The sequence below is a fragment of the Barbus barbus genome (assembly GCF_936440315.1).
Source record: "Barbus barbus genome assembly, chromosome: 18".
NCBI lineage: Eukaryota > Metazoa > Chordata > Actinopteri > Cypriniformes > Cyprinidae > Barbus > Barbus barbus.
In genome coordinates, this window is record NC_136746.1 from 29,950,410 (window position 1) to 29,963,596 (window position 13,187).

At 34.5% G+C, this 13,187-nt stretch overlaps 1 protein-coding gene across 1 annotated transcript in view; it reads right to left on the bottom strand.

The window, feature by feature from the left end:
* adgra1b (adhesion G protein-coupled receptor A1b) overlaps window positions 1-13,187 on the bottom strand; it is a 145,866-nt gene that overhangs the window by 78,144 nt on the left and 54,535 nt on the right. Inside the window, exons 8-11 of the mRNA XM_079440034.1 lie at window positions 9,549-9,713; window positions 6,057-6,240; window positions 4,024-4,173; window positions 38-199 (exon numbers count right to left, since the gene is read on the bottom strand). Of these exons, the coding sequence (XP_079296160.1) occupies window positions 38-199; window positions 4,024-4,173; window positions 6,057-6,240; window positions 9,549-9,713 (661 nt within the window). The remainder of the gene's footprint in view (window positions 1-37; window positions 200-4,023; window positions 4,174-6,056; window positions 6,241-9,548; window positions 9,714-13,187) is intronic.

Here is a 13,187-nt window from a genome sequence, read left to right on the forward strand (position 1 = left end):
AAAATAAAAATCATGATGACATGTGTTGTAAGATGACCTTTGAGATGCCGGTGGTGTTTGCGCCGAGCGTGAGGCCTGCGATCCGCTCCACACACTGAACGATCCGTGTACACGCTCGAGCCTCGTTCTGAGACATCCACAGAACATGCTCCTCCACCGCCATCATGTTACTGGCCACGTCCAACACGTGATCCGCCAACTACACACACACACACACACACACACACACACAGATCTCAGTTCGCTCAGACTCACACTGTGCAGGTATGAACCTCCCTGGCCTCTGTTACCGATCAGCTATCATTAGTTCCACTGGATTTACTCTTACACAAGGGAAATAGATTTACTTATGTATTCACAATATAATTAATTATTTCATGCAAATAGAAAATAAACTGAATACATTCTTTCAATATATTGAAAAGTACATACATATTGAAAAATTATTAAATAATATACAAAATTATAAATTGTAAATCATATGATATGTGTATGGCAAGTAATAAATAAATGTAAAAAAAAACAAAAAAATAATAAATACATGCATGAATGAATGAATGGAGTAAATACATAAATAAAGAATTGAATGAATGAATGAACTGACATACATATTTTAGTAAACACCTTTTTCCTTATATACAGAACAATGACATATTTTCATATAGTTAATGTGCTACCCATAAATTGAAACAAAAGTTTATGAATATGTGTTCAATTTCCATGTAAACTCATGAGAGAGATATTAATAAACTATATACATTGATCATATTTATTATTTTAATATGTATTTATTTTTATGTTTTAACTTTATTGTAATTTATTTACTATAATAATGTATATATTTTTTTTTACTTTATTGTAAATGTTATTTATTTATTTGTGTGGTCCATTTTTCTGTATACTGAAAAGTAAATGGATTATTTCATAAATTGTATAATATTTTCTTGTTTATTCCCATATATTTTTGTTTAAATGTATGTTTTTGCTTTCTCTACTCATGCACAGCTCATCTCCATTAACGGCCTGAACTGAGCTGAACTGGATTTATTTCCGGTACAAGCCATCAAACCTGTTCATGAGATTGATTTAAAGGCATGGTAATGATGGTTATTTCTCCTTTACTTCAGGGGCTCATCCTCGTTTAATGGAGGAAAAGGGGCAATATTCCCAGCTCCTCTGTGACCTCAGGACCCTTCAGTGACCTGTGAATCCTAACATTACTATAACTGCTGCTTTATTCCTCAACGAGCGGCTCTAGCATGACATCGGAGTGTTTCAGGACTGAACTGAAGTCTGCTGTTGTGTTTTCATTTAGCCATAAATCAGATCAGCTTTGTGCTAACCAGAACATATACAAGCATAAATCCACACAAGATTCAGCTCAAATACAAGCATCTTAGACAAAAGCAGCACCTCAAATTCACGCCACACAAGCACATCCTTCTATAACTCCAATTCATTCTAATATTGTATCAGATTTTATCCATTAAGAAAATTCATTTTATAATCTCACTCTTCTATTACGCACACCCTGTTTTTCAATTAAAATACCCCTTAAATTGCACTTTACGCTTAGATGAGTTCAAACTGAGTACAAATTAAAAATTATAAAATAATTAAATTAAATTAATTCATTAGTATTTATTTATTTATATTATATTACTTATTATTTATTAAATTTATATTATTATTATATTTAATGATATCTAAAATATATGATTAAAATATTACATTTACACAGTAAAAGTAGCATTTAAACACATTTCACTCAATAACTGCTGGTAAAAATTAAACATGAAATTTTGATGTACAAAGACTGAAACTGTATTTTCTTGTAAAATGTACTTCAAAGATATTTATTTACAGCCTTTAAAGTTTTTTTTATACCATGCACACACACATACATATACACACACACACACACACACACACACACACACACACACACACACACACACACACACACACACACACACACATATACATATATATAATCTTGATGGAATAGCCTATATCAAAACTAGATTTATAATGATTTAATAATGTTTGATTTTTATATGTACAGAATTGTTTTTTTTTGTTTTTGTTTTTTGTCTATTATAAATTGACTTTCCGTGAGGTTCATCTCCCAGTGACAACATGTACTCATAAAATGTAACCCTTGAATGCACAGTCAATAAGACGTGAATAAGAGCCTCTTTCAAATGAGTGCAAATGTTTGCATACTTAGCAGGTAGTGTGCATCTGGCCTGCAGGTCACATATGGCAGCATGAGTTATGTAATTAATACCAATTTCCCCCAAGCGAGTGAGTGTTTTCACACAGCCTCCTAGAGCGCTTGTAATGGAGTGTGACTGTGTTATTAAAATGCTACGTGTGGACTGAACATGTGTACATAACACTTAAAGCTGAAAATAGCTGATAACAATGTGCAGTGATTCAAATGGCATCTAAATTCCACAGCAGCAGAAGAAGAGACTGAGTCACACATCAGAGCGTGAGATACACCACTGCAGTCCACCTGAGCGGACATCACTGACCACTGCCAAACATGACGGTCTTACTCAGTGCTTTCCAGGGGGCCAGTTCTCCTCTGGCCAGGATATTAGTGTTTATTGATTTATAAATGTATAAATGTATTATATTTCTATTTTTATGTTGTTGCAATTTCTAACAATAATTTTATAATTTTTTTTAGTTCTTTTGTTTTATTTAAATGAAAATTATCCAGATCAAGTGAGTGCTTAAAACCAGTGTTATTTTAGTATTAATGAAACGCTTTTAAATATTTTATTAATATTTTGAATACATTTAAATTTTTCTGTTTTAATTTTAATATTAGTTAAATTGTTAGTAATTTTGTCAAATTGTTTATCAGTTTTTAAGCATGTTTTTATTCATTTTTATTTCAGTATGTCAAATTAAACTGAATAAAAATGAGAAATGCTGAAATAAAATATTTTTTAGGTTAAACTAAATTATTAAAAATAAGCTCAAGTTTTTCTGTTTATATTTTATTTTATTTAAAGATTATTTGATTTTATTTCAAGTAACAAAATTTTTTTTTTTTTTTTTTTTTTGGTTCGGTTAATAAACCTGTTTATAACGAGATATTTTGGCAGATATTTTTTCTCATTTTAAGCATTTTGTTATATCTTTATAGTTTTTATTATTATTTCAGTTTCAAGTATGCTTGTAACAAGATATTTTTGGCAGATATTAATTTTTATACTGTATATATAATTTTATAATATATATATACTGTATATATAAACAGGAGTTATTTTCTTTTTTGTTAAGGCCAAGATTTTTGTTGTTTCTTTTCTTTTTCTTTTTTGTGGGAAGCTGTGAGGAGGTGGTTGCCATTTATTTAAGGATAAGCAAGGGAGAAGGTGTAATATTTTGTACTTTTCTTTTTCTTTTATTTGTTAGATTAGGCAGATTGCTTTTATGTTGACCAAAATAAACTCCCTTTATTTTGACACGTTTCCCAGAAATGTGTCTTAATGAGGTTTCAGATCTCAACTGTTTAAGCAAAGACAAGATCATCTTCAAAAATATCTTGTTTTCTGGGAAACTGATCAAAATGAAGTGAGCTTATATTTAAATGAGAAAAAAATCTGCCAACGGAATCAGAAAAATAAACTTGTTTCCCTCTGAATTACATTTTTATGACTGCACTGGCAGATATTATTGTTCTTGTTTTAATCATAAACACCTCATTTTGATCTTCATTTTCAGTTTCTCAAAAATCTAAATTTCTTAACTTTTGTCTTTTTGCATCTCCAGTAAATGTATATTGATTTAAGGATGTTTAGATATTTCTACTGGAAAACAAGACACAAATACTGAGGACTTTTTGCAGTGATCCATCAAAAGTAGCCTCATTAGGTGCAAAACTAGGAAAATACTGTAGCTTTAAAGATCAAGACAAACTTGCTTTTCTTAACAAGCTATTTTTATTACATTAGGAATGCACGATTGATTTGAGTTGAAAAAATCCTGATGGGATGTGATTGTCACCTCTCTGACATGATCCACCAGACGTGTGAGTCTTTCTACCAGATGAGTGACGAATATCACATCCATCACGTCTCCAAACAGCGCCGCCCTGCTGGTGAGAGACGAGAGCTGCTGCGCCAACATCAGAGCGCTGGAGGCGTTCACCGACACCTGAGACAAACCCAGAAGATCAGAATCATTTCAGCACATTTACTCACATCAGCGTGATTCGGACTCAGTACGATTGTTTTTTTAATAGAAATTAACACTTTTATTCATCAAGGATGCATTAAATTGATCAAAAGTGTTACAAAATATTTCTATTTCAAATAAATGCTGTTCTTTTGAACTTTCTATTCATCTGTGAATCCTGAAAAATAAAATGTATCACAGTTTCCACAAAAATATTGAGCAGCACAACTGTTTTCAACATTAATAATAAATCAGTATATTATTATGATTTCTGAAGATCATGTGACACTGAAGACTGCAGTAATGATGCTGAAAATACAGCTGCAGATCACAGAAATAAATTACAGTTTAACACATATTCATATAGAAAACAGCTGTTTTACATAGTAATAGTATTTCACAATTCTTACTGTTTTTGATCAAATAAATGCAGCCTTGATGAGCAGAAGAGACTTCTTTAAAAACATTTTTAAAAATCTTAATTATTACAAACTTTTGATGAGAAATTTAATTTAGACAGTTTTCATCATCAATCATAGAAATTAATGACATTTTAAATTATTACACAATATTTGTTATTACTTAATTTTTGATCAAATAAATAACCATGTTAAGCAGATTTTTCAAAAACAAAATTTCAAAAATATGAAACAATCAACCAAGTTTTTGAACGCTACTGTACATGCGCCTTTACGAAATTAAGACAGTTACTTCATTCTAAAAAAATGAAGAAACTCAGTAGAAACTCATGTTTTAGCTGCTAATATTATGTTTGATTATTGTATGTCATCAGGACGCATTAGTGTTATTTTCAAATGATATTTTCATGTGTATCAGACTATTTAACTAATAAAACATATCAGATTCTGTCTGTTTCTGTTCTATTTTATCTATTTGTTGACTTGACCCTCTAACACTTGCACTCTCTATTCGTTTTCTAATCGCTTGTTTTCTTTTTGTTTTATATATATATATAAGTTCTGGGTAATGATTACAATTTTTAATCGCGATTAATCACATTGTTATGCACAACATTCAATAATGGATTCAAAAGTAGTGTATTGTTCACTTTTTTCATTTAAAAGTACTGCTATATGAACAAAAGTGCATTACATTTGATTTGCAAACACTTTAAACAAATAAGCTGCTTTTTTTTTTACAGCAGTATTTATTTTACGTCGTAGCAGTTACAATATTTCTTGTAAATCTCAACTTAAAATTAATGTAATCAAATTAAGTATAAACCCAAAGCTATTTGCCACTGCCAGGGCATTACCGTTTTTATGGGAAGTATTTCGGTCCGCATGTAGTGTGAGTGCCAACCGCGCCGGAGCGTGGGACTTCTGAAGCGTGCAACACGACTGCATGAACATGTCTGAGCAGCAAAAGCGATAGATCTGTAAAGCAATATGTTGTGAGAGGGCCGTGTCCCAAACGACTCAAAATAATAAAGCACAAAGTTAACAAAACGATGCACTCCACTGTGCTGAGCGAGAGCGCTTCTCTGCTGTCTTCATGTGTATTCAGAGCCAGTGAGCAACGGGCATTCAAAATAATAATAAAAACTGCGTTAATGCACGATAAAATAATTGTCAGCGTTAATTAATTAATGCGATAATAACTAAACCTTGCTACGTGTACTGCATTAGGCTAACCGAGACTTTGCATATTATTGCCCTTTTGTTGGTTTTGACCGCTTCTATTGTCATCATTTATAAGTTGCTTTGGATAACAGTGTCTGCTAAATGTAAATGTAAATGTATAATCAGGTGTGTCCCGCCAGAAGTGATTCCAGCAGCATCATTCACTCAATAAATGATAATGATAATGATGTTGTTGATGATGATGATGAAGGTGCAGACCTGTGTGAGCTGATGCAGGCTGTGGGTGAACTGGCTGGTGTATGAGCACTGGTTGTAGTCGTGCTCCGCCCATCGGCCCGTGCGGTCACACCTGCGCCACGCCCGTTTCTCCTGAGGGGCGGAGCTAGAGCTGGACACAACACATGGCAGGAAGGCTATGAAACCAGCCAACGTCTTCGGCCACCTGTGAACATCATTCATTAATGTCACTATTCTTCATCAAGTTTGACATCTCAGTGTGGTTTCAAACACCTGGTGTTTTTTATTTTTTTACACACACTCCAAACATTCATAATCCAGTGAGATAATCCAGAGATCTGATCTGATCATCATCAGTCTGTCTGGAATGACATGAAGAAACAGAACAAACTGAGACTCAATCCAGAAGAACTGTGTTTCCAAGACGCTTCAAGAAACCTCCTGCAAAGCTCCTGAGAAACTCTGCTCAAGTGCACCGAGGACAAAAGCTGCTTTAAACACAAAGGATGCTCACACCATGTTGATTTCATTTAGTTAATAGAAGTAAGAAAATTTATTTATGGCATTATATTTGACAGCATCCTCATTTTACAGCATTTTTACACAAGTGCCTAAAACTTTTAACAGTTCTGTAGCTTTAAAGGAGGTTTCTTGAAGCGTCTTGGAGACACAGTTCTTCTGGATTTAGTCTCAGTTTGTTCTGTTTCTTCATGTCATTCCAGACAGACTGATGATGATCAGATCTCTAAAATATCACTGGATTATTACAATTAATGGCAAAATGAATGTTTGGAAATGTAATCTGATATTTCATACTGACACACTACAGAAAAAGATAAAGTACTAGTGTTATAATAATTTTGTCCATCACTCTGTGTGTGTGTGTGTGTGTGTGTGTGTGTGTATAAATTTGTCATTTACTTGTCTGAGTATAAAAGTTACTTGCCTGGAGAGAAAAAAAATAATAATTAATTGAAGTATAAATATAATTATTTATTGTGGTTATACAAAACTAATTTAGTTTATTTAGTTAGATTTTTCTTTTTAAATAAAATAATGAAAAAAATAATACAGTCTGATTATACTGTTATATTTTATCATAAAAAGGAGTATTAATTACAAATACAATAATTTTATATTAAGCTTAAAAATAAAATGCTAATATTTACTTCTTTTTTTATATATGAATTTTCAAACTTATTTATTTATTTTTTTTAATTAGAGTTCAATTCAATCAGACAATTAGTATAATAAGACATTTGGGCTGTTACCAAATTAATGAAATCAGTATCAACAAAATTCATCTTTGCAATGCAGAGGAAACACAGAAGCTGCATCTGAAATAAAACGTTGAAAACTGATATTTTGAATCATTAAAAATTTTTTTAAAATACTGTAAATGTGAAATTAAAACCACACAAGTGAGTCACTGCGACTGAACCGAATCATTTAAACGGTTGATTCATTCAGGAACGAAACACAGTCATGTTGCTCAGAGACGCAGAACAGTGCTGTTCCTGTGTTTGGAGTTATTTTTGTTGTTGTGCAAAAACAGGCAATAGTGTCTAAAACATAAGTCTTACTGTTAAATTCTTGTTTATTGAACTCTTATAAATTCACATTTGTAATCATGATGGTTTTTGGAGCAAAAAAACGGTGCTCGATCTTCGTGTGAAACTATATGAAATTATATAAATATTCATTTTCTGCTCCCATATCTTGAATTTTCTGATCATTCTTCGTGCATTGTATAATACTGAATCATGCAGCGAAAGAACGCTCGTGAACTAGTCTCACCTGGACGATTTTACACGTGCACTCTGTATGTGTATTTGATTCGTGCAATATACTCGTTAAAACAACAATTACGAAATTATCTCAAACGACATAGATCGCACACCCCTATAACAAAGGCTAAATCATCAATAAAGGCAGTTATTATTGTTTTTGCTATTGACTTTAAGTTACTTGTCCGATTGGGCACGTTCATTTCTCTTTCACTTGCCCAATCAAAACATTCACTTGTCCCGGACAAGCCTTAATGTCAAGCCCTGATTATATATATATATATATATATATATATATATATATATATATATATATATATATATATATAAATAGGATTTATAGTTTAGCATTTAAACCCCAGCCAAATGCTGTGTTTGGAAATCATGTTTGAGCATCTTTGTTTACTGTAAATGATACTGACTGTGATATTTCACAATATGACAATAATATTCAGACGTTTTACTTTACCATTCAAAAGTTTGTGGTACTTCTCACCAAAACTGCATTTATTTGATTAAAATACAGTAAAAACAATAATATTATTTTAAAACTAATAAGAAATTAAAGTGTAATTTATTCCTGCCATTAATGATAACAATTGAAAATTGAGGATAAATAATAAATTATACATACATACACACATACATATATATACACATACATACATACATATATATACACACACACACTTTTTTGGACTTGCGTTACCTGTCAAAAATTTTGAATAATTATTTTTTTTATGTTTATGAAGTCTCTTCTGCTCAGCAAGGCCACATTTATTTGATCAAAAATACAGTAAAAATTGTGAAATAATATTACAGTTTAAAATATCTGTTTTCTATGTGAATATCTGTTCAAATGTAATTTATTTCTGTGATCTGCAGCTGTATTTTCAGCATCATTACTCCAGTCTTCAGTGTCACATGATCTTCAGAAATCATAATAATATACTGATTTACTGCTCAAGAAACATTTCTGATTATTATCAATGTTGAACACAGTTGTGCTGCACAATATTTTTGTGGAAACCGTGATACATTTTATTTTTCAGGATTCACAGATGAATAGAAAGTTCAAAAGAACAGCATTTATTTGAAATAGAAATCTTTTGTAACATTATAATTGTCTTTACTGTCACTTTTCATCAATTTAATGCATCCTTGATGAAAAAAAAAATTCTGACCGCAAGCTTTTGAATGGCTGTGTCTTTTGTGAACAGAGTCCGTTTGTTGTTGTCAGTAATGCACAAATGACACTAATTGCTCTGCTAACAACAGGCTCGTTTTCCAGCCCATTACAGTCGTGTGCTGTATAAACACAGAATGAACATGGAGCTATAAAAGCAGCAATCAGAGATCTGATGTTAAAATACAACAAACGCACTGAAGCATCACAATTTTATTCTTTTAAAGAGACAGTTCACTCAGAAATTAATATTCTCTCATCGTTTACTCATCCTCTCGCTGGCAACTAAACAGTTGCGGTAGCCATTGAGTTTATTATTATGGGAAAAAATACTATTGAAGTCAATAGCTACCATCGACTGTTGGGTTCCCAACATTCTTCAAAGTATCTTCTTTTGTGTTCAACAGAAGAAAGAAACTCATACAGGTTTGGAACAACATGAGGGTGAGAAAATGGGTGAACTGTCCCTTTAAGCTGGCGTTCTGGTGAATGATGTCAGTGTGTGATGTTGCTGATGGACGTCTGCAGCCACGGACACACCTGAAGTCGCCCTTGTTGCTACTGACCCTCTCGGCTCCGCAGTACAGCGCCGTCGTCTCCAGCACCACGATCTCCATTCCGATTGAGCTGTTGCCACGGGAACTGGTCACGTGACACTGCCAATTACCGGAAACGCCGGCATCGATGTTGGACAGGATGAGCTCGCTGAGAAACGAGGGTGAGACAACACTGAGTCACACTTCAACATGAGCCAGTTTAACACATGGACAGCCGAGAACAAGAGCATTTGTGTTTAATTATCATGAAAAAGGCTTTTTTTTTTTTCTTTATGAACTGTGCGTTTTTGCATCTATTCAAATAATAAATGATGCACATTTTCTAAGTGCAAAATTAATTCTGTTTGAGCGGCTGTTGTCAATGTGATACTGAGCACCAGCAAACACAAGAATAAGGTTATTCAGACTCATTCATATTCAGCTTTGCATTATTAATACACTTTTGTTCCTGCATTTCTACAACATTTTCGAGGAAAACATTGAGGGACGTGAACGATTCATGCATGCAAACGCTGGCTGTGGAATAGTAAGTGGATCAGTGAGCGCGCACAAATCTTTCACAGTAAAAATGATTAGAGGCTCAGAGAGAGACAGTGACTGCTCAGACCCGTAATTCTTTCACAAAAACGCGCGCACACACACACACACACACACACACTCAAACACTCACTCACACACACATGCACAAACACACTCACGCTCCGACTCTCCAAGATTCAAGAGTTTTATTTGTCACATACTCAATTATACAGAGTATAACCAGCAGTGAGATGTAGGTCAGGTCCGCTCCAAGGACAGTGCAATTATAAAGTATACAAATATTAAGAGAAGAAAAGTAGAAAAAATAAAAGAATAAAATAAAAAGATAAAAAATATAAATATAAATGTGCAGGTCAGTATGTTGTTGACTTAAATGGTAATAAGAGGAATGTGCAAAAAGTTGTACAGGGTATTTAAATAGCAGCAATATGAGGTAGAGAAAAATTATGAATAGCTTATTGATATGGTGATATTTACATGGAGTCAAGTGATGTTATGACACAGAGTTAGAGTTTAGGAGCCTGATGGCCTGGGGGAAGAAGCTCCTCCTAAGTCTCTCAGTTTTTGCCATCAGGCTACGGAAGCGCTTACCAGATGGAAGCAAAGTGAATAGTCGGTTAGCAGGGTGATTTGAGTCCTTGATGATTTTGACAGCTCTATTTTTGCAGCGTTTGAGGTAGATGTCCTGCAGAGAGGGGAGAGCAGACCCTGAGATGCGCTCAGCTAAGCGCACAACTCTCTGTAGTGCTTTGCAGTCCTGATTGGAGCTGTTTCCATACCACACTGAGATGCACCACAGAGTCAATACACTTTCTATGGTCCCTGAATAGAAAGTTTTCAGGATTGCTGGTGAGACCCTGAATTTCCTCAGCTGTCGCAGATGGTACAGTCTTTGCCTGGCTTTCTTAACCTGTGTTTGGATGTGTGTAGTCCAAGTCAGGTTCTCGGAGATGTTTACGCCGAGGTACTTGAAGCTACTCACCCTCTCCACAGGGGTCCCGCTGATCATAAGAGGAAATGTTGACTCTCTTTCCTGGTATAATGACTGTCCGTTTTCATTCTGCACTCGAGTGTGTGGAGGCTGATGTTTGGGTCTTTAAACATTAAACTCTTTCAGAGCAGACTGTTCTTCAACTTTAGTAGTCAGATTTGTAGTCGACTAATAGATTTACATTTGGCTCAAACCAGCGTTAAATCAGCTGTGTGTAATTCTGCACCTTCACAGCATCAGAATTACAGAAATAACCACATTTACAAATTTTCTGAAAATGTGAGTGACTACCAAGGTATTGAAATGAAGTTGCTGGGATGTTGCTAGGTGGTTGATAGGGTGTTGCTCAGTGGATGCCAGGGTATTGCTGTGTAGTTTATAATTGGTTGCAGGACTGTTTCTGTGTAGTTGCTAAGGTGGTTGCTAGGGTGTTGCTAAGTGGATGCCAGGGCATTTCTGTGTAGTTTATAATTGGTTGCAGGACTGTTTCTGTGTAGTTGCTAAGGTGGTTGCTAGGGTGTTGCTAAGTGGATGTCAGGGTATTGCTGTGTAGTTTATTATTGGTTGCATGACTGTTTCTGTGTAGTTGCTAAGGTGGTTGCTAGGGTGTTGCTTAGTGGATGCCAGGGCATTGCTGTGTAGTTTATAATTGGTTGCAGGACTGTTTCTGTGTAGTTGCTAGGGTGTTGCTAAGTGGATGCCAGGTATTGCTGTGTAGTTTATTATTGGTTGCAGGGCTGTTTCTGTGTAGTTGCTAAGGTGGTTGCTAAGGTGTTGCTATGTGGTTTATATAATGTGATAGGGTGTTGCTAGGATGTTCAAAGTGGTTCCAAGGGTGTTGTTAGGTGGTTGCTAAAGTGTGCCAGGTGGTTGCATACTGGCCCAGCAAATTACGAGCCCATTACTGAGTCTCTACAATATAACTCAGGTCCCTCCTTCAGTCAAAAAAAGGGGAAAAATGCACAGTTCTCCTTTAAAAGCAGTTCACAAGTAGCATGTCATAATTAGATGCATGCTTCAGGAGAAATCAATTAATATCCAAAGTGCAATGCAGACATTTTTAGTGTCTATCTAGGAGATTATCCAGGTAAAAAGCAGCATAAAATCACCCTGATGTTCTGATAACATCTGGTTATGGCACATTATTCCTCTCTGCTGTGGTCCGGCAGCACTTAGAGGCCTGATTAATGACCTCGGACCCTCAGACTGGCCAGCGGCAGCACTAGAGACTGACCCATCTGCAGCACATATGGCTCAGAGAGCACTCTGAAGAGCTGCGGCCGGGCAACTGCCCTTGTGCCCTGTTAAACTGACAATCACATGCCAAAAATAACAGAGAGACACAAGAGATGCTCTGTGCTAATATGATGAGAAATCAATGATACAACACCAGCAGAAATATACACAACAAACAAAGAAGAAAAACCAGCTAAACATCTCCTGCTACGTTACAAATAAAAGAAAAGAAAATAATGTCACACAGGTTTAGAAAAACATGAGGAATTACATTAAATGTGTCTATTTAGCAAACACGTCTACCCAAAGTGACTTGCAATGTCACAGAACCATCAATATTTGAAATAACATCTTTAATATCTCAACTACTGCTCTTAGACAAGAGCAAGACTGAGACTTTGCTGAAGTCTCCAGTAATCACGTGTCTCCTTTAAACTTTCAAACGAGATCTCAATGTATTAAACCGTGATCAAGTTTGCTAAGAAAGCAAAGTCTAACCTTATCAATTTATGAATTAATTTTATAGCTTTATACTGATACTGTATGACAACTATTCACTCTTTTCTCCAATGAAATTTCAGGAAAAGCATTAAAAAAAAAAAGTGCACAAAATATAACTGAGATCTCCATTAATGTGAGCTATGAAAAAGCAAGTAAATATGTATGAAACAGTATGAACCTTTTTTGATTAGATTTTTATGGATTTTAAGAAGTTTTGGATGAACTACTCCTTTATACATCCGTCACATCAACTCACCTCTTCTCTCAGTCTTTGTGAGATATAATGAGTTTGTGTTGCTCTGATGTCTGTGCAGAAGGAGTTTGTGGTTGGTCTGTGAGCACGTTCACAGCTGC